The following is a 19,077-nucleotide window of genomic DNA, read 5'->3' as shown; positions in this document are numbered from 1 at the left end:
GTCCACACCGATTCTCTGGATAGCATCTCACCCACCCCCCTACCGTATCCCTGTAACCCTGCATTTCCCATGGCTAATCAAACAAACCTACACACATTATGGGCAATTTAGCATGGCCAACCCACCCTAACCTGCACATCTTTGGACTGTGGGAGGAAACCAGAGCACCCGGAGGAAACCCACGCAGACATGGGGAGAATGTGCAAACTCCATACAGACAGTTGCCCAAAGCTGGCACTGAACCCGGGTCCCTGGCGCTTTGAGGCAGCAGTGCTAATCACTGAGCCACCATGCGCCAGATGCTGCCAGACCTGTTGAGCTTTTCCAGCAACTTCTGTTTTTTGTCAGTTAAGGTTGTGTTTGTTGAAGTACTTTCAAGTAGGGAAGTGAAAAGTACCAGCATCACTATAACTGCCACCAAAGATCCTGTCTAGTGTCTGCGTGGGTTTCCTCCGGGTGCTCCGGTTTCCTCCCACAGTCCAAAGATGTGCAGGCTAGATGTATTGACCATGCTAAAATACCCATAGTGTCCAGGCATGTGCAGCTCAGTGGGTTAGCCACGGGAAATGCGGGGGTACAGGGATAGGGTAGGGGGTGGGTCTGTGTGGGATGCTGTTCAGAGGGTCGGCATGGACTCTAAGGAACAAATGGCCTGTTTCCACGCTGAAGGGATTCTATGAAATGGCAGTTCCCTTCCTTAAAGACCGAGGAGGTCAGATCATAACTTTGATCACCTTTGGGGTTTGAACTGTAGTTGGGAGAAATGGATGGAATTAAGGGTTTTAGAATTTCCTGCAGCAATCAGTGGGATCAAAGGAATTGATTGTACTTTATTGAGACAAGATGCAGATTAGTTTGTTTTTTCTGAGCTAGAAATGTCTTTAATTGTCTCTCTTTTTTTGCAGCAAACATAAAGACTCCATTTTCAGTGCCGGTGAGTGTTAATTTTACATCTTTAGTCACCATCTGAATGTACAGAGGCAATGTATTAAAGATAATCTTCTCATATGACATGAGTACTGGTTATAAAGGTGATCAGAAGTTATTTTATTCTGTATCCAGTCATCCAGATCAGAGTACAACAACAGCCTGAAAATATAACCATGCTCAACTCCTTAAAAAGCAACAAGTTACTATCTCTGAGTAACTTGCAATGCAGGAGGTCTTTGGGATCAGAGTTAGTGTTGGCTCCCTGAAAGGACTGAAGTGCACCTCCAAAGCATAGGACCAGGAGTAGGCCACTCAGCCCCTCAAGCCTGCACTACCAGCCAATGGAATCATCTGTGTCTCTATTACCTTTTTAATACCCTTTTTCTGTTTATTTTTTTAAAAAAAGCTCGAACGTCTGATTTTAAAATTAACAATTAATTTAGAATCCATTGGTAGAAGGGAGTTACAAACTCCTACTACCCTTTTGTGTAGAAGTGTTCCCTGCTATAGGAAGGATGTTGTGAAATTTGAAAGGGTTCAGAAACTATTTACAAGGATGATTTTCTGAAGAAGGGTCTAGACCCGAAACGTCAGCTTTCCTGCTCCTCTGATGCTGCTTGGCCGGCTGTGTTCATCCAGCTCTACACCTTGTTATCTTACAAGGATGATGCCAGGTTTGGAGGGTTTGAGCTATACGGAGAGGCTGAATAGGCTGGGGCTATTTTTCCTGGAGTGTCAGAGGCTGAGGGGTGACCTTTTATAGAGGTTTTTAAAATCATGAGGGGCATGAATAGGGTGAATTGCTAAGGCATTTTCCCCAGGGTGGGGGAGGCCAAAACAAGAGGACATAGGTTTAAGGTGAGAATGGAAAGATTTAAAAGGGACCTGAGGGGCAACTTTTTCACACAGAGGGTGGTGTGTGTATGGAATGAGCTGCCAGAGGAAGTGGAGGAACCTGGTACAATGACAACATTTAAAAGGCATCTGGATGGGTACATGAATAGGAAGGGTTTAGAGGGATATGAGCCAAATGCTGGCAGATGGGACCAGATTAATTCAGGATATCGGGCTGACTTGGACAAGTTGGTCCAAACCGTCAGTATCCGTGCAGTACAGCTGTCTCCAAATCTCTGCCTTGTCCTAGACTCCTGAACTAGTGAAATCTGTTCCCTTCTGTGAAAGCAGATTTACTCTTTTATTTTCCCAAGAGTATCTGTACTAGATAAGGCTTTGTGGATGTGGGACTAATTGAATAGCTTTTCCAAAGTGCTAGCATGGACTGTAATGGGCCCAAAGACCTTTCTCAAAGACTCATTTTATAAATGACGCATTTGAAGTCTATAAGCTGGAACCTATTCAGCTGCAATTTGTGAATATTGTACTAAATGAGCTGTTGATTAATGCATGTCACTTTGATAGGAAGTCTGTTACCCAGTAGAACGCATCAATCTTGAATTGATTGTCTCTGCCCCTCCCTATGGCAAAGGCACGTTCTCTCATTGATTTTTAACATGGCACTGAAACACTCTCATCATTAATTCCCCAACCAAGATTGCTGCCTCCGGAAAGACAAACATTGAACGCAGGCCATAACTTGATAGGCCATTATCCCTCAAACAAAATTGTTTCTATGGTGCACTTCACATAAGATATCTCGCTCTCGCAAAATAAAATGATTTGGTGCTTGTTTTTTTTTCACTTTGACCAGATATTGGCTGTCATTTAAGGTAGTTTGGCATTAATTATTTTTCTGAGCACATGCTTGCTTGAGCAAGGATTCTCTTGTGCAGTGGCTGTGTCCCTACCCTCCCACCTGTTCCAGAGATGTGTAATAATAACATCTCTGAACAGGTTGATTTAGGGAAAAAAATAGGTTAAGTAAAACAAAAGTGAGCTTGAACACTGGATATGAGATAAAGGGGTGGTTGCTCTCGTGGGACACTACTACTGTACCTACATCTGAGCCAGGAGGCTCTGGTTCAAGTCCCATCTGCTCGAAGGTGTCTCTAATATCTCTAAACAACTTTTTTTTTAGAAAATATCCATGAAATGAGAGGAGTAAGACTAAGCAAGTCAATAAACTCAACGAAAAGTTAGATGTCTTGACTTCTCTCTATCTAAATGACTTGGAATTAAAAATTAAATACAAATGTTGTTAATGCATTTATTAGTAAATGTATTATCTGTACAAATGTGTCTCTTTAGGACACTGGCTGTATGCTGTTTAAGCATAAAACCCTCCTCTGCTTTTGTTTCACTGATTTTTAACTTTGGCCTTTGATCATGATTGAACAGCATTGGCTTTGACAGGAGTGCTCACTGTAACAGCAAAGTAAATTGCAGCAACCACCAGAGGCAACTTCCATCCAGGTCCTATCATTTCTACATCAGACCTGCATGTTAAACTGGACTGCTAAACGCAAACAGATGAGAATTGACTCCGTATCTGAGCCCCTAATCCTCTGCACAAATGTTTCTGAAGTGCATTATACACTGGAATGTTAACATTCAACCAAGTTGCCTTTTGTTTTGCAAACATGAACATTCCAAAGTACACTTGATCCTTTTCATATGTGTTGCTTTCTTCCAATGCCTGGTGGCAAACAAGGCAGAAAAAAATATGCTTTTATCTGTTCCCATAGCTTGTTTTCTCTGGAACAGGGCATTAGATGCTGTAGCTTAAGGAGAGGCCATGCCACATCAGGCATGGCTGATTGGGAGACTCCCCCACTCTTACAGCCTGCTTTACCAGTACAGCTTGATAACCAAATGGTTTGGCTGTGTTGCAAACAAACACCCCTTCTATGTCAGAGATAGTAGGAACTGCAGATGCTGGAGAATCTGAGATAACAAGGTATAGAACTGGATGAACACAGCAGGCCAAGCAGCATCAGAGGAGCAGGAAAGCTGTCTAGGGTCTAGGCCCGAAACATCAGCTTTCCTGCTCCTCTGATGCTGCTTGGCCTGCTGTGTTCATCCAGCTCTACACCTTGTTATCTCTAACCCCTTCTATGTCCATTGGTTGAGACCTGAACCCAGAGCTTCTTGTTCAAACAGTAGGTCACAAGGCCTCCCAAAGAGTTTTCCAGTCAATGAAATGCTTTTTGAAGTTGACTCGCTTTCTGTAAAGTCAGATGTATACTAGATCTAATGGGATCATTTCAACTTTACTAAAATCAACCTGCCCAGATATGTTATGACACATCTCCAGGGCTGGTGAGACTTGAACCAGGAGTTGTGGAGGTCGGACACTCCCTACTGTTTGCTATAAGCTGCTGCCTCTAACCAATGATTTGACAAACTGAACAATAGGTGTATCTATCCACCGTGCCTTTGGCAAAGAGCTTGAAAGGAAAGAGATCAGAGAACTGAAGAACTTCTCACTGAAGCCTGTGGACTGGTGCTGTTGAACAATGCTTCCCCCGTGTGGGTGTGTGTGTGCGTCAAACCTATTTCTACACGTGGTGTTTTAACAGACAACACTGCTTCCATCAAACAGGGCAATTAGGGGCTTTGCATGCTTTGATTAAATCTTTCATTTTCAGTGACAACCCAAGGAAGAGTGGGGCTTGTATCAGTGAACTTCCCAAATGGGGTGTAACAGTACCAACAACAATGGGTTCTCTTGTCAGATGAGGGTCCAGCCTATGTGAAACAGTTACAATCCAGGTTAACGTTGTTTCATGCGACATTGGACCACACCTTGGTTTGCATATCTGATTGCAAACCCTGCATGTGATATTCCTTTTGGAAGGATGGATAAAGATGTTGTCTTTCTGGTGTATTCCCTCATCCTGAATACACTTAACTTTCTTCTCATCAAATGTTGCAATCATTCAACAGACAGACCCAAATGGAGGAGTTTCTGTTCAAGTAGTTTTTCCCGATGTCTTGGGGTTCCAGCTTGCAAGCTCAGAGGTTGGATTTTCAGACCATCTTTGTCTGTGTTTGGGTCATCCTGTGGTGCAGGTTCTTGTGCTCTTGTAGTGCACAGCCTTTATTATCCAGGAGGCCCTGTATGAACTGTGTGACTGACCTAGTGAAGTGAAACTCTGCTGGATGTGACCTTTCATGCCCGGTATACAGCATCTTGTCAGAACACCCTGGTTGTGGGCGTTTTATCTGGCCAGCTGATATTGCAAACGGATCTCTAACAGCAAAGATGCCATTCTTCTTCCAGTTGACCAAGTAGTAAGTTGTCCAAACCTCTCACTCATAACCAAGTGACATAAGGACCACTGCCTCTGAGCAAAAACCAAGACCTTTTTCTGTAGTCCGAACGTGACCCTGTTAACTACAGATTAAAAGCACCTTAAGCATTATGCAATTCTCTCTTCGCACTTTACCTGAATGCTGTAAAAGAGCTCCGAGTCAAAGATCTGATAATAGGTACCCAAAAGTGCAGCTAAAGTTTTTGGCGGGTGTCTGAAAGGAGAAAATTGAGGTGGAAAAATGTAGGACAGGAATGCCAGAGCTTGGGGGCCAGGCAGCTGGAGGGAGAACCACCCATGAAGTGTTTAAATCGGATGTGCAACAGGCCAGAGATCAGTTGTTGGACTGGAGGACTTTACAGAGTTTGGGAAGGAAAGGCCATGGAGTGATTTGAAACAGGATAAGAATTTGGGGTGTTTTGTTAAATTTGTTTTGTGGGATGAGGGTACTTTTAAATAGGCCAGTATTTATTGTCCTTGTGGGTGGTGGTGAGCTGCCTTTTTGAAACACTCTGTAGACCCACAGTGCAGTTAAGGAGAGAGGGACCCATGATTTTGACCCAGCATCGCTGAAGGAATGGTGATGTATTTCCAAGTCAGGATGGTGAGTGGCTGAGAAAGGAAATTTGCAGGTGGTGGGGTTCCCATGTATCTGTTGCCTTTGCCCTTCTATGGGGTAGAGTTTGCAGGTTTAGAAAATACTGTCAGAGAAACTTGGGAGAGTTGTCGCAGTGTAGATGGTACATGTTGCTGCTACAGTTTTGGTGGTGGAGGGGATGAATTTTGGAAGGTAGTGGATGTGATACCAATCGAGCTGCTTGCGGTGTCAGCTGCACTCATCCAGGCAAGCGTGGAGAATTCCATCACAATCCTGACTTGTGGCTTGTCAATGGTGGACAGGCTTCGGAGAATCAGGCAGTGAGTTACTCTGCACAGTATTCCCAGCCTCTGACCTGCTCTTGTAGCCACTGTATTGATTATGGCTAGTCCAGTTTGGATTTTGCTCAATGGTAATGCCTAGGATGTTTATAGTGGGCGATTCAGAGATCGTAATGTCCTGGGATAATGATCAGATGGTCATTCTCTGGCACTTAAGTGGCAAACAACATTCACATGTGCCCAAGCCTGGATATTATGTAGGACTTGCTGCATTTGCACATAATCTGCTTCAAATGGTGCTGAACACAGTGCGATCAACCTCCTCACTTCTGAGCCTGTGTTGGAGGAAAGGTCCCTGAAGATGTTTTGGCCAAGGCCATTAACCTGAGGAGCTCCTCTTATAGAAATGTCCCAGAGCTGAAGACTGACTTTCAACAATGACTATCTTCCTTGGTGCTGGTTATGACTCCAGCCTGTAGAGTTTCCCTCCTAATTTCCATAGATTCCTGTCTTGGTGGCACTTGTTAATGCTACAGCCTGTCAAATAGGTTGATGTCAAGTGCAGTCATTCTCTCCTCCCCTCTGGTGTTCCATTCTTTTTATCCCTGTTTAGACCAAAGCTGTAACAAAGTCAAGAGCTGAGTGGCCCTAGTACAAACAGGGTATCACAGAGCAGGTTACTGCTGATCAAGAATCATTTGATTGCACCTTCTATCACTTTGCTGATTTGAAAGTAGAATGAGGATAGAACAGTAATTGGCCGGGTTGGATTTGTCCTGCTTTTTGTGTACAGGACATACCTAGGCAATCCTCCACATTTGTCGGATAGATGCCAGTGTTGCTGCTGCTGCTGCTCTGGAACAACTGTCTGGGGGTGTAGCTACTTCTGGAGCACATCTTCAGCATTGTTGCTGGAATGTTGTCAGGGCCCACTGTCTTTGCAATAGCTCATGTTTTCAGCTGTTTCTTGACATCACATTGGAGTGAATTGGTTGGAGACTAGCATTTGTGATGCCGGGGACCACAGGAAGAGGCCAAGGTGGATCATCCACTGAGGACTTCAAGCTGAAGACCAGATAGGAATACTGTGGCCTTGCTGTCTGCTGGGCTACCCCAATCATTGAGGATGGGGATATTTATGGAGCCTCCGCTTCTTGTTAGGTGTTTAACTCTCCACCATGAGTCAAGGCCAGTTGTGTCAGGACAGCAGAGCATTGATCTGATCCATTGTTTTGAGATCTCTTGGGTCTGTCTATTGTAAGCTTCTGCTGTTTTTGTTGTGCAAGTAGTTTAGTATTGCGGCGTCACAATGTTGACGCTGTGTACTGCTCCTGGCGTGCTGTCTTATACTCTTCTTTGAACCAGGGTTAATGATTGTTCTCCTCTTCTTCCCGGCAAACCCCACCTCCACCACCACCACCCCACCTCCCCACCTGCCGCCCCCCGCCTCCATTCCAACTGGCCTGATGGTACCAGTACAATGGGCATATGCTGGGCTATGAGGTTACAGATTATAATTGGATACGGTACTGTTGATGGTCCACAGCATCTCATGAATGCCAAGTTTTGAGTTGCTAGATGTAGTCAAAATCTGTTAATGCAGAGAGCCAGGTAATGTTCTGGGGACCCAGGTTTGAATCCCACCATGGAAGATGGTAGAATTTGAATTCCATGAGAAAACCTGAAATTAAGAGTCTAACTATGACCATGAATCCATTGTTTTTTGTTAGAAAAACCCATCTGGTTCATTGATTCCTTTTTTAGGGAAGGAAATCTACCATCCTTACCTGGTCTGGGCCTACAGGTGACTCTAGACCCACAGCAATGTAGTTGACTCTTAACTGCTTTCTGGGCAATTAGGGATGGGCAATAAATTCTGGCCTGTTCAATGACGCCTATGTCCCATGAATGAATAGGACAAAACTGTCCTATTGGACAGATGATAAAGGATTTCTTCGATTTGCAGACTGGGATTCGTCTCCAAGGACTATAGTGTTCACTCAATTCTGCCCTGGAAGGATGAATCCGCAACAGCTAGACTAGCGAGCACAAGATCAAGTACTGTGTCTCTGATCTCTTTTTCATACTTAATAGTGCTATATAAATGTAGATGTCTGCTGTGACCCTGTCATCCTGCTAACTTTGTGTCCTATGTGCCTACTGTCCCATCCGTAAATTTTTTTTTTTTCTTCTCACATCATTAAACATTTCTATTGCAAAATCATTGAACAGATTTCTTACTTTTTTTTTTCTCACCTGTGTCCTGAAGATCCATTTGACTGCCTTGAACAAGCTCAGTACAGAAACAAAGTGATCAATGACCTCCTTTTGTAACTAACTTGCTATGTTCACTGTCTGGACAGTAGAACTTGAAAATACCTTGGGTTAATGATCAGATTAGTCGGTTCCATGCTTTCTGTATACTGATTGACAGTCCCTTCCAGCTGTATGTGATTTTGCTATTGGCCAAAATCCCAATGTAAATGACCTTCAGTCTGTCAGTAATTAACTCTGAGCCAAAAAAAAACACAACATTGTGAAGAGTTTTTTTGTTCCATGTCATACTCTTGTTCACCCAGGTCTGTTGACTGCCACTCGGTGTGGTCATGAGAGCACTTTGCAATCGATGGCACGATGGATGAAATCAATCTGAGTGCTTTACGCACTTGCAAACCCAACAGAATATGGCTATGATATTTACAATATTTTAAAGTTTCAAGAAATGCGCAACGTTCTGGAATCCAGAAAAGAAAAAGCTCCCCTTAGAGAGACCCCACCATCAGAATTTTTAAGCTAGCTATTTATCTTCAAATATTTGAGCTGTAATTACAACATTCCTTCGAGTTTGGGCAATATCAAAATAGATTTTTTAAAAAGCTCACATTTATGTAGTAGTTTTTGCAACCACTGACCGTCCCAAAGTGCTATGCAATCAAACAACTACTTTTGAAAATGCTACTGGAAAGTAGGAAACTGGGTTGAACCAATAGGACTATTCCTTTGGCACACAGCAAGCATCTGAAAGCAGCAATGTGATAATGGGAAGGGTTTTTTTTTTAAAAAGCAGAAAATTCAAGTCAGAAAGCAGTTGTGAAGAGAAACAGCTCATATTTCAGGTTGATTTCTGATGAGAGATCACCCACCTGAAAATAATATCTCCGTTACTCTTTTTCACTGCGCCTGCCCCCCCCCCCCCCAAAAAAAATCGTCTCCTCACAAGTTCTGAGAGATCATCAACCTGAAATATAAACTGCTTCTCTTCATATCTGCTGCCTGACATATTGAAATTCTCCTTTTCTTCTGTTTGTTCTTATCTATGGTTTCCAGCATCTGTGCCGTACTTTTGGTTTTGGACACAGATGTTTTTGAGTAATAAACATTGATCAGGATGCAGGAGAGACCTCCCTTCCTATTCAAAATGATGCCACCAGATTTTGGCATCCACTTTAGACAGCAGATGGAACCTTGGTTTGATGACTTGCTAGAAATTTGGCACTGCAGACAGCATTCTGTTGGGATATCTTTTCCTTTCATGGATAAGGTGAATAGTCAAGGCCTTTTCCCCAGGGTAGGGGAGTCCAAAACTAGAGGGCAGAGATTTAAAGTGAGAGGGGAAAGATTTAAGAAGGATCTAAGGGGCAATGTTTTCAAAGGGGGCTGCATGTATGGAATGAGCTGCCAGAGGAAGTGGTGGAGACTAGTACAATAACTACATTTAAAAGGCATCTGGATGGGGACATGAATAGGAAGAGTTTAGAAGGATATGGGCCATATGCTGGCAAATGGGTCTAGATTAATTTAGGATATTGGGTCAGCATGGACAAGTTGGACTGAAAGGTCTGTTTCCATGTTGTACATCTCTATGACTCTAGCCTGTTCAGAGATGTTATTATGTACCCCTGGAGTAGGTGAGACTTGAACCTGGGCCTCCTGGCTCAGAGGTAGTGACACTCCCAAGGGGCCCAAGAGCCACTCGGCATTGTCAGTACTGCATTGGGAGTGCCAGTCTGGGTTGCGCACTCCAGACAATTCCAGCAGGAATTGAACCTTCAATGTCCTTTTTTTTATTTGCAACAGGACATGCTCTTCACTGAGCTGCAGTCATCTTAGCAGCAGTGATTTAATTTCAGTTTGTGTCTGGAAGTTTACCATTTTAAAAATTTCTCCAAGTGCTTCATTGAGGAGAGTGTTGGACACTGGGATTGATACAGAAGGTGATGAGCAGGAGCAGGATAACGATTTTTCAGAATTCTACAACCGGTCACCGTGTGTCTCACCCTCTCCTTTTCCCTGCTGTTGCTTTTGCAGAAGATGGCTATGTGAAGATGTTCCTACGTGGACGTCCCGTCACTTTGTACATGCCACAGGCACTGACTGGAACATACAAATTGCAGACCACAACTGAATTACCAGCCCACAAACTGAAGATGGAATGGGTGTATCCTCCACCTTATGACAGATTTGTTTGTTTGTTTGTTTTTGGAGACTTTGCAATATGTTGCAGGAACAGTATTACAATAGAGTAAAATAACCTCACGCGCTCTCTCTCTCGTGTAAATGTTGACCCCCGACTTCTGGCCAGTAAGGACTCCCCCCCCCTCCCCTGCCATACCTCTGATATTTTTGGTTGAAAGCCAATATATTTTGTGCTTGCCACCCTCTCTCTACTGAAGTCAAACTAACCCTGGTACAAACCACCTTGATATACACAGAACAGCAGGCCATCAAGGTGGCTGTTGAGCTCTAACTCAGGATACAAATAGCATGAAGTAATGGGGGCAAAAAGGCAGGAGACCAGTACTACATAATGATACTCATTTTGAAGATCCAGTGCCGGCCTGATGAGCTGAGTGGTCTTTGTATGCACCAGCACAATTCAGAGATTCTGTTTTACCTCCATTTGCGTTAAGTTTTAGCATGCAGGTGGCAGGAACAGCCTTTGACCTGACAACTTGGAGAGCAGTTAATGGCAGAGGGCTTTTATCTATTCATGGGATATGGGCATTGTTAGCTGGGCCAGAATTTGTCTATTTTCTAACTCTCCCTTAGTGGTAAGCTGCCTTCTTGAACCACTGCGCTCCTTGGGGTATACTGGGCTGATGGGAATAGCAGGATTTTGATCCAATAGCGAGGGAACGACCAATCTAGTTCCAAAAGGAGATGGTGAGTGACTTGGTGGGAAACACGCAGGTGGTGGTGATCCCAATTAGCTGCTGGCACCTCCACATCATGTGGAAGGGCAATGTTGGACTGGGGTGGGCAAAGTCAGAAGTCACACTACACCAGGTTATAGTCTGACAGGTTTATTTGAAATCACAAGCCTTTGGAGCTCCGCTCCTTCATCAGCTGACAAAGGAGCAGCGCTTCGAAAGCTTGTGATTACAAATAAACCTGTTGGATTATAACCTGGTGTCATGTGACTTCTGACTTTACACTTCTACATGGTAGAGGTCACAAGTTTGGAAGGTGCTGGAGGATGGGTTTCACTCCCTCAAATCTTCCTATTTGAAAATTAACCGTTTTTTTTGACAAAGACTAGTTTGTAACTACTTTTATATATATTACTTAAAGATGAGGATAAATGCATTTATTATTGATTGTAAATATTGTTTTCCTACCAGTAATGTTCCTCTTTCTTTTTGAGATGAACATTCTTGAATCCAATGCAAAATAAAATTCCACAAATGTTGCTAATCTGAACTAAGACCAGAAAATATTCTGCAGCTCAGACTGTCTATCTGCATGCACAGATCCTAATTTTAACATTCCAGGTCATGATAATCAAAACTGATCATGGACTGAAATGCGAACATGATAAATCTCCTGTTTGCAGACTATGCTTCTATTCCTTTGTTTTAACTGTTTTATGTCAAAAGTCAGGAATTTACCACTTTTTCACACAGTGGTGCGTGTATGGGATGAGGAAGTGGTGGAGGCTGGTACAATTACATTTAAAAGGCATCTAGAAGGGTACGTGAATAGGAAGGGTTTAAGAGGACTATGGGTCAAATGCAGGTAAATGGGATTGGATTTAATTAGGGTATCTGGTTGGCATAGACTAGTTGGACCGAAGGGTCTGTTTCCATTCTGTACATCTATGATTATGATGTTTGACCACATAAGGATTCCAGCGCAGGTGGTGCTATACACAGTTCAGTAATTCAGCAGCTTCTGGGGTCTCCTTGTGGTGTTGCCTTAACCATTCGATGCAGGTATGGTTATCGAGGCCGCGATTGCCGGTCCAATCTCTATCTCCTACCGACAGGTGAGATTGTTTACTTCATCGCATCCGTCGTTGTGCTGTATAACGTTGAAGAGCAGCTGCAGCGTCATTACCTCGGACACAACGATGATGTGAAATGGTAGGTATTTCGTTCTCTAGTCTCCAGGTTGCCAACTCTGGCTGAAGCTGTTCGAAGAGGTTTGTTATCCAGTATGACACAGTCGACAATGACTGTTCAAACCATCTCCAGAGGCTCGTGTGGCACAGTGGTAGTGTCCCTGCCTCTTGGCCGCAAGGTCTAGATTCAAGCCCCACTTAGCCCAGCACTTTGTCTGAACAGGTTGGTTTTTCTTTAAATTAAATTTTTATCTTTTTTTTTGTGTCCACTGTGGGCTCATGGTCAATCTCCTATTTCCTGCATTGGCAAATCAAAGGTTGTAGTGAATGAAAGGGTCCCCTCCTTCATATCTTTCTCTGTAACATATGAACCACTGACCATCCTGCTTAATTGCCTGTGCATGTAATGCAATTTTTAATGAATGATGTCACTGATGGGGTTTGTGGTCCCTGGGGACCTTGAACTTTATTGGACGAGATTTCTAGCATTGACTGGACAATGTGTAAACTTCCACGAGTGACACCCCATCCCACGATGATGAGTTGCTGCTGGCTTGTTGCATTGCTTTTCTCTAACACTTGGAGCAAATTTTAAACTTTTTTTTTTCTTTTGCCTTCCTTAAGATCTCCTTAAATAGTCATTGATAAATTGTCGCTTCTGGTAAAATCCGAGAAAACCGAGAGCCCTGGTGACTCTAGTGTTGTGTTAGCACCAAACCTTTCTTCAAAGACAACCAACCAGAAGGGTCGAATCCTGTATGTGAGCCACAAATGTCATTGCTACTTCTGCACTCTCTCCCACCGTAGCAGCAGGAGTAGATCAATCATGTTTTCATGCATTGGAAGTTTTTATTCATCTGTGGGATGTGGGTGTTGCCGCCTGGCTGTTTATCCCTAGTTGCCCATGAGAAGGTGGGGGTGAGCTGCCTTCTTGAAATTCTGTAGTCCACCTGTTGTGGGTTGACCCACAATGCCATTAGGGAGGGATTTCCAGGATTTTGACCCAGCTAATCACTACCTTATGTTGGTGACAGCCTGGGGTACTCTTGAGTCTCTGCATGATGTGGGGTATTCACTATTGATCCAGGGATTATAAGGAATTGGGATGGGAAAGAAACGGAATGGCCACCATTTGGAAACGGTTCTCATCAGCCACTTGGACCGTTGCATATCACTGCCCCCTACTGAGTGAAATTCACAGCCTTTTTTCTTTTATGAGCTGCCCATTTTATGCCTTGGTTAAAGACCCTGTCTATTGTTAGTGAAACCTTATGCAGTAAAATAACACTGAAAAAGTGAAAGAAAATAGAAGTAGAAACAGTAACCTGCATAAAGGTTGTACACAGTGTGTCACTAGGCCTCTCTTGCTATGACTCTAGCTTTAGTCCGGACCTAGTACTGTTATTGATGAGGAATTAAAGGCCTACATTGTGACTCATTCCTCTTCCTCTCTCTGTCTCTCTCAGCCTTGCAGTACATCCTGATAGGGTCACCATGGCAACAGGGCAGGTGGCAGGAACCACAAAAGATGGAAAGGTACAACCTATTCAAATTTCTATTTGTGCTCTTCAAATAGAGGTGGTAAATTTGCCTATTTGGTTTGACTTCTCTTGTATAATATGCATCTAACAATGGGCCTATTATCTTGAACTGCAGAAAGCAAGGGGCATAGCAATAGGAGGAGGCCATTCAGCCTCTCAAGCCTGTCATTCTAAGATGTGACCCAACACCTTTGCCTGGTACCATTTAGAATTCTATCAACCAGAAGTATTATCTGTGTCACTTTTACAATTTGCAATCTAACATTGAATTGTTATTTTTGAAAGAAAGATCCAAGTTTCTACCCACCTTGCCTGTAGAGGTGTTTCCTAGTGTCACTCCTGAAAGATCTAATGATAATCTGTAGGCGTGTACCCTAGTCTTGGATTTCCCCAACCAGGAGAGATCCTCCTGTCTACTCTATCGGGTCTCCTCAATGTCAAAGAGCTTTGATTTGATCATCCCTTTCTTAACCTCCAAATTCCAGTGAATACAATTGTGCAATCTGTTTGTAATTTAACCCTCCAACTCCAAGTTATCGCTCTGCTAAATCTTCACTGCACACTCCTCCACAGCCAATACATCCTCCTGAAGGTATGGTGCCCAGAGCTGTGCACAGTGACTCCAGGTACTGTCTATGTTCACTAGAATTTGAGGGGAATGTGAGTGATCTGATTTGAAATCTAAAATTCTCTAATCAGTTGACAGGATAGGTGCTGAACAGAAGGTTTTCCTCCCCACCCCATCACCCCAGCTGGAGAATCACAGTCACAGCCTCCAAATAAGGTCTCAATGATTAAGGATAGAGAGTCCTAGTCATACAGCAAGGAAACAGACCCTTCAGTCCAACTCATCTATACCACCCATAATCCCAAACTAAATTAGTCCCACCTGCCTGCGCTTGGCCCATTTCCCTCTAAATCTTTCCTATCCATGGACCTGTCCAAATGTCTTTTAAATGTTGTAATGTTACCACTTCCTCTGGCAGTTCATTCTACATATGAACCATCCTTGGTATGAGAAAGCTGCCTCTCAGGTACCTTTTTAAATCTTTCCCCTCTCATCTTAAACCTATGCTGTCCAGTTTTGAACTCTCTTACACAAGGGGAAAGACCTTTGCTATTTACCTTTATAAAACCATGAGGGGCATATATAAACCTCTAAGGTCATCTCTTAACCTCCTCTGCTGTGGTGGGGGGAGAAGTCCCAGCATATCTCTCCTTTATACCTCAAACCTTCCAGTCCCAGTTACATCCTGCTAAATCTTTTCTGCACCTTCTTCAATTTAATAATATCCTCCCTATACCAGGGTGACCAGAATTGTACACTGTGTGTTCGAAAATTGGCCTCTCTGACATCCTATACAAACTCAACATGATGTCCCAACTCCTCTGCTCAATGGTCTGAGCAATGAAGGCAAGTATGCTAAACCCAGCCTTCACCACCCTGTCGACCTGTGATACAACTTTCAAAGAACTATGTACCTGAACCCCTAGGTCCCGGTGTTCAACAACACTACCCAGGGCTCTACCATTAATTGTATAAGTCCTCCCCTTGTTCATTTTACCAGAGTGTAATATCTTGCATTTATCCAAATTAAACTCCATCTGCTACCCCTCAGTTCATTTGCCCAATTGGTCAAGATCCCTTTGTAATCTTAGACAACCTTCCTCGCTGTCCACTCTACCACCAATTTTGATGTCATCCACAAACTTATTAACCATGCCTCCCAAATTCTCATCCAAATCGTTTACATAAATGACAAACAGTGGACTCAGCACTGATCCCTGTGGAACCCTGCTGGCCACATGCCTCCAGTCTGAAAAACAATCCTCCACTGCCACCCTCTGTCTCCTACTGTCAAGCTAATTTTGTATCCAATTGGCAAGCCCTCTGAATGCCAGGTAACCTAATTACTAATTAGCCTACCATGCAGAATCCTGTCAAAAGCTTCACTAAACTCAATGTAAACAATATCAACCACTCTGCCCTCTTATCCTTTTGGTTATGTCTTCAAAAGAAACTCAACCAGCGTGAATAGACAATCATTGTGAAATTTCAAGGCTGAGGTTATAGAAACAAAGAAGATAGGAGTAGGAGGAGACCATTCGGCCCTTTGAGCCTGCTCCACCATTCTTCATGATCATGGCTGATCATCCTACTCAATGGCCTAATCCTGCTTTCTCCCCATAATCTTTATTCCCATTTGCCCAAGTGCTATATCTAGTCGCCTCTTGAATACATGCAATGTTTTGACATCAACTACTTCCTGTGGTAATGAATTCCACAGACTCACCACTGGGTGAAGAAATGTCTCCTCATCACCATCCTAAATCGTCAACCCTGAATCTTCATACTTTGTCCCCTGGTTCTGGACATAGCCACCATCGGGAACATCCTCTATGAATCTACATATTCAATCCTGTTAGAATTTTAAGTCTCTGAGATCTCCTTCATTCTTGCAAATAAAGTCATAGAGTAATACAGCATGGAAACAGGCCCCTTAGCCCGAACTGGTCCATGCTGACCATGGTGCCCACTCAGCTAGTTCCAATTACTCACATTTGGTCCATATCTCTCTAAACCCTTCTCATCCACGTACCTATCCAAATATATTTTAAATGCTGCGATTGTATCTGCCTCAACTACCCTCTCCGGCAGCCCATTCCATAATACGCACCACTCTCTGTGTGAAGAAGTTGCCCTTCAGGTCCTTCTTAAATCTTTCCCCTCTCACCTTAAACCTATGCCCTCCAGTTTTCAATTCCCCATCCCTGGGAAAAAGACTATATGCATTCATCTTATCTATGCACCTCATGATTTTATATAGCTCAATAAGGTCGCCCCTCATTCTCCTATGTTCCAAGGAATAAAGTCATATCCCAGCCGACCACTCGTCTGAGTTCTAGCGAAAACAATCCCAACCTAGTCGATCTCTCCTTATACGTCTGACCGGCTAACCCCATAATCAGCCTGGTAAACCTCTGCTGCCCTCCTTCGAGAGCAACAGCATCCTTCCTCAGAAAAGGAGACCAAAACTACACACCAAATTTCAGATACTAAGGAGTTAAAGGATCTTGAGATAGTGTGTTTAAGTAGAAGATTGGCCAGGATCTTATTGAATGGAAGAGCAGGGTCAAAGGCGGAATAACCTGCTTCCCTGTTTCTTTGGTTCCTCTGACCTGTGGCTTGTTGTAATCATTGTAGAATGTCCTCAGAGCTGTGGATGTGGTGGGAAAAGTATGTGGTCTGTTAATTCTGGATGATATCCAGATTATGGAAACATATGGAATAATTTAGTGAGAAATCTGCAAATAGGTGAATTTTACCTTGTTATATAGACTTTATCAGCTGAGGAAGAGGTTTATCTGTTTATTACTCATTGTGGAATCAGTTAACACTGCTGGGATGATGTGAAATAGGAGGTGGTGTAGGCCATTCATCCCATCAAGCCAGCTTCCTTTTTTATATTTACTTGTGGGATGTGGGTGCCCCTGGCTTTGTCAACATTTATTGCCTGTCCCTAGTTGCCCTTGTGATGGGGGTGAGCTGCCTTCTTGAACTGTTGCAACCCACCTGCTGTGGGTTGATCCACAATGCCATTAGGGAGGGAATGCCAGGACTCTGACCCAGCGACCCTGAAGGAATGGCGATATATTTCCAAGGCAGGACTGTGAGTGGCTCGCAGGGGAACCTGATGATGATGGTGTTCCCCTGTCTCTGCTGCCTTTGTCCTTCTGGATGGAAGTGGTCATAGGTTTGGAAGGTACTGAGAGGAGAAATTCTTTTTACATCTGTGCCTTTTTAAAGAGGAGGCACCTCCCATTTTAAACTCAGTGCTTCCTACATCTAAACCACCCCCAACCCCAACAACTCTCCACAAGAGGAAACCTCCTTCAGTAATCACCATGTCAAGTGCCCACCATGTCAAGTGTTTTGGAAAGCTCTCCTGTCAATCCTCACTGTTAATGAGACACGTTCAACCTGCTCAACCTTCCCTCATGACGATGCCTTCATTCCAGGAATCTACATAGTGAACCTGCTCTGAACTGCTTCCAGAGGAGATATTTCCTGAGTTTACTTCTTGTCCTCCAAACCTCTTAGAACAATGACCAACATTCCACCAGACTTACTAAATCATTATCAGCATGTTTACGATTTCTGTATGAAGATCAGGTAAAAGAAGTTTACAGTTCTTTCATGGAAGTCAGCCAGGTGGATCTCATAGAATGAGTTCCTGGATTGGGGCTGTTAATCTGGTCCAATCAGGGAGCCCAGGCTGACAGATATAAACGGGAGTGTGTCAGGTTCTGCCCACTGTAGGAGCTAGCTCTGAGGAAGTCAGACCAGTGTTAAGTACTATGCATATGTAAACAAAGGATGACTTGGTAATGGGATACCTGTGCTTGTGGGGTTCTCCATTATGACCTTTTCCTAAATAATTTTCTCCCCTTCCTGGACAGCATCTTCCACCTCACGTGCGTGTGTGGGACTCTGTGAGCCTGAACACTCTGCACGTTATCGGATCCGGGGTCTTTGACCGAGGCATTTCTTGCGTGTCCTTCTCCAAGTCCGTAAGTGCCATTCCTTAACTTATTTTCAAGGCCATTTAGCGAATGCGGGGTGTATTCCCATTTTGGAAATCTTTCCACACAGGACTGTCTTGCCTTTCTGTGGACTAAGGTGTACATACACATGCGTGTGTGTGCACATGCACACAATGTGAGCCAAAACCACTTTGCAATGTTCAAAGTTCACAGTGGGACAAGTTTATTCTGTACTTACACTTTGCTCCTATTTTGGGGAATAGTGAATGCACTGAGATATTTAGATGGCTATTTATTAACATGTTCAACTACAATAACTTATCAGGGGCAGACAAATGTGGAGTTGAAGCATTGTTCAGATCAGCTGTGATGTTATTGAATGGCAGAGCAAGCTTAAAGGCCTACTCCTATTTCTAACTTCCATGGCCAACAAGCGCTGGAGTGGGATTTGAACCTGACACATCCATCTGTGAGTTTACCACTCACTGTGTTGTTCATCTCTGGACATGGGCAAAATCTTCTTCAAGTCCTGAATCCACTTCTGTGCCAGGCCTCCTGATCTTTGGCCACTCCTGCAGGAGCAGGGACAAGAGTTCCCGGGTGGTTCTACACACAGATCCCTCTGTGGACA

The 19,077-nt window shown here is 43.7% G+C and overlaps 1 protein-coding gene across 1 annotated transcript in view; it reads left to right on the top strand.

Annotated features, from left to right (window-relative positions):
• Positions 1 to 19,077, top strand: part of eml2 (EMAP like 2) — a 62,610-nt gene that overhangs the window by 5,759 nt on the left and 37,774 nt on the right. The window contains exons 2-6 of the mRNA XM_020536191.2: positions 906 to 934; positions 10,329 to 10,458; positions 12,233 to 12,382; positions 13,827 to 13,896; positions 18,363 to 18,473. Coding sequence (XP_020391780.1) covers positions 906 to 934; positions 10,329 to 10,458; positions 12,233 to 12,382; positions 13,827 to 13,896; positions 18,363 to 18,473 — 490 coding nt within the window. The remainder of the gene's footprint in view (positions 1 to 905; positions 935 to 10,328; positions 10,459 to 12,232; positions 12,383 to 13,826; positions 13,897 to 18,362; positions 18,474 to 19,077) is intronic.

This window comes from Rhincodon typus, chromosome 39 (genome assembly GCF_021869965.1).
Source record: "Rhincodon typus isolate 14 chromosome 39, sRhiTyp1.1, whole genome shotgun sequence".
Lineage (NCBI taxonomy): Eukaryota > Metazoa > Chordata > Chondrichthyes > Orectolobiformes > Rhincodontidae > Rhincodon > Rhincodon typus.
Note: the sequence above shows the minus strand (reverse complement) of the source record. Positions and strands in the feature narration are given on the sequence as shown.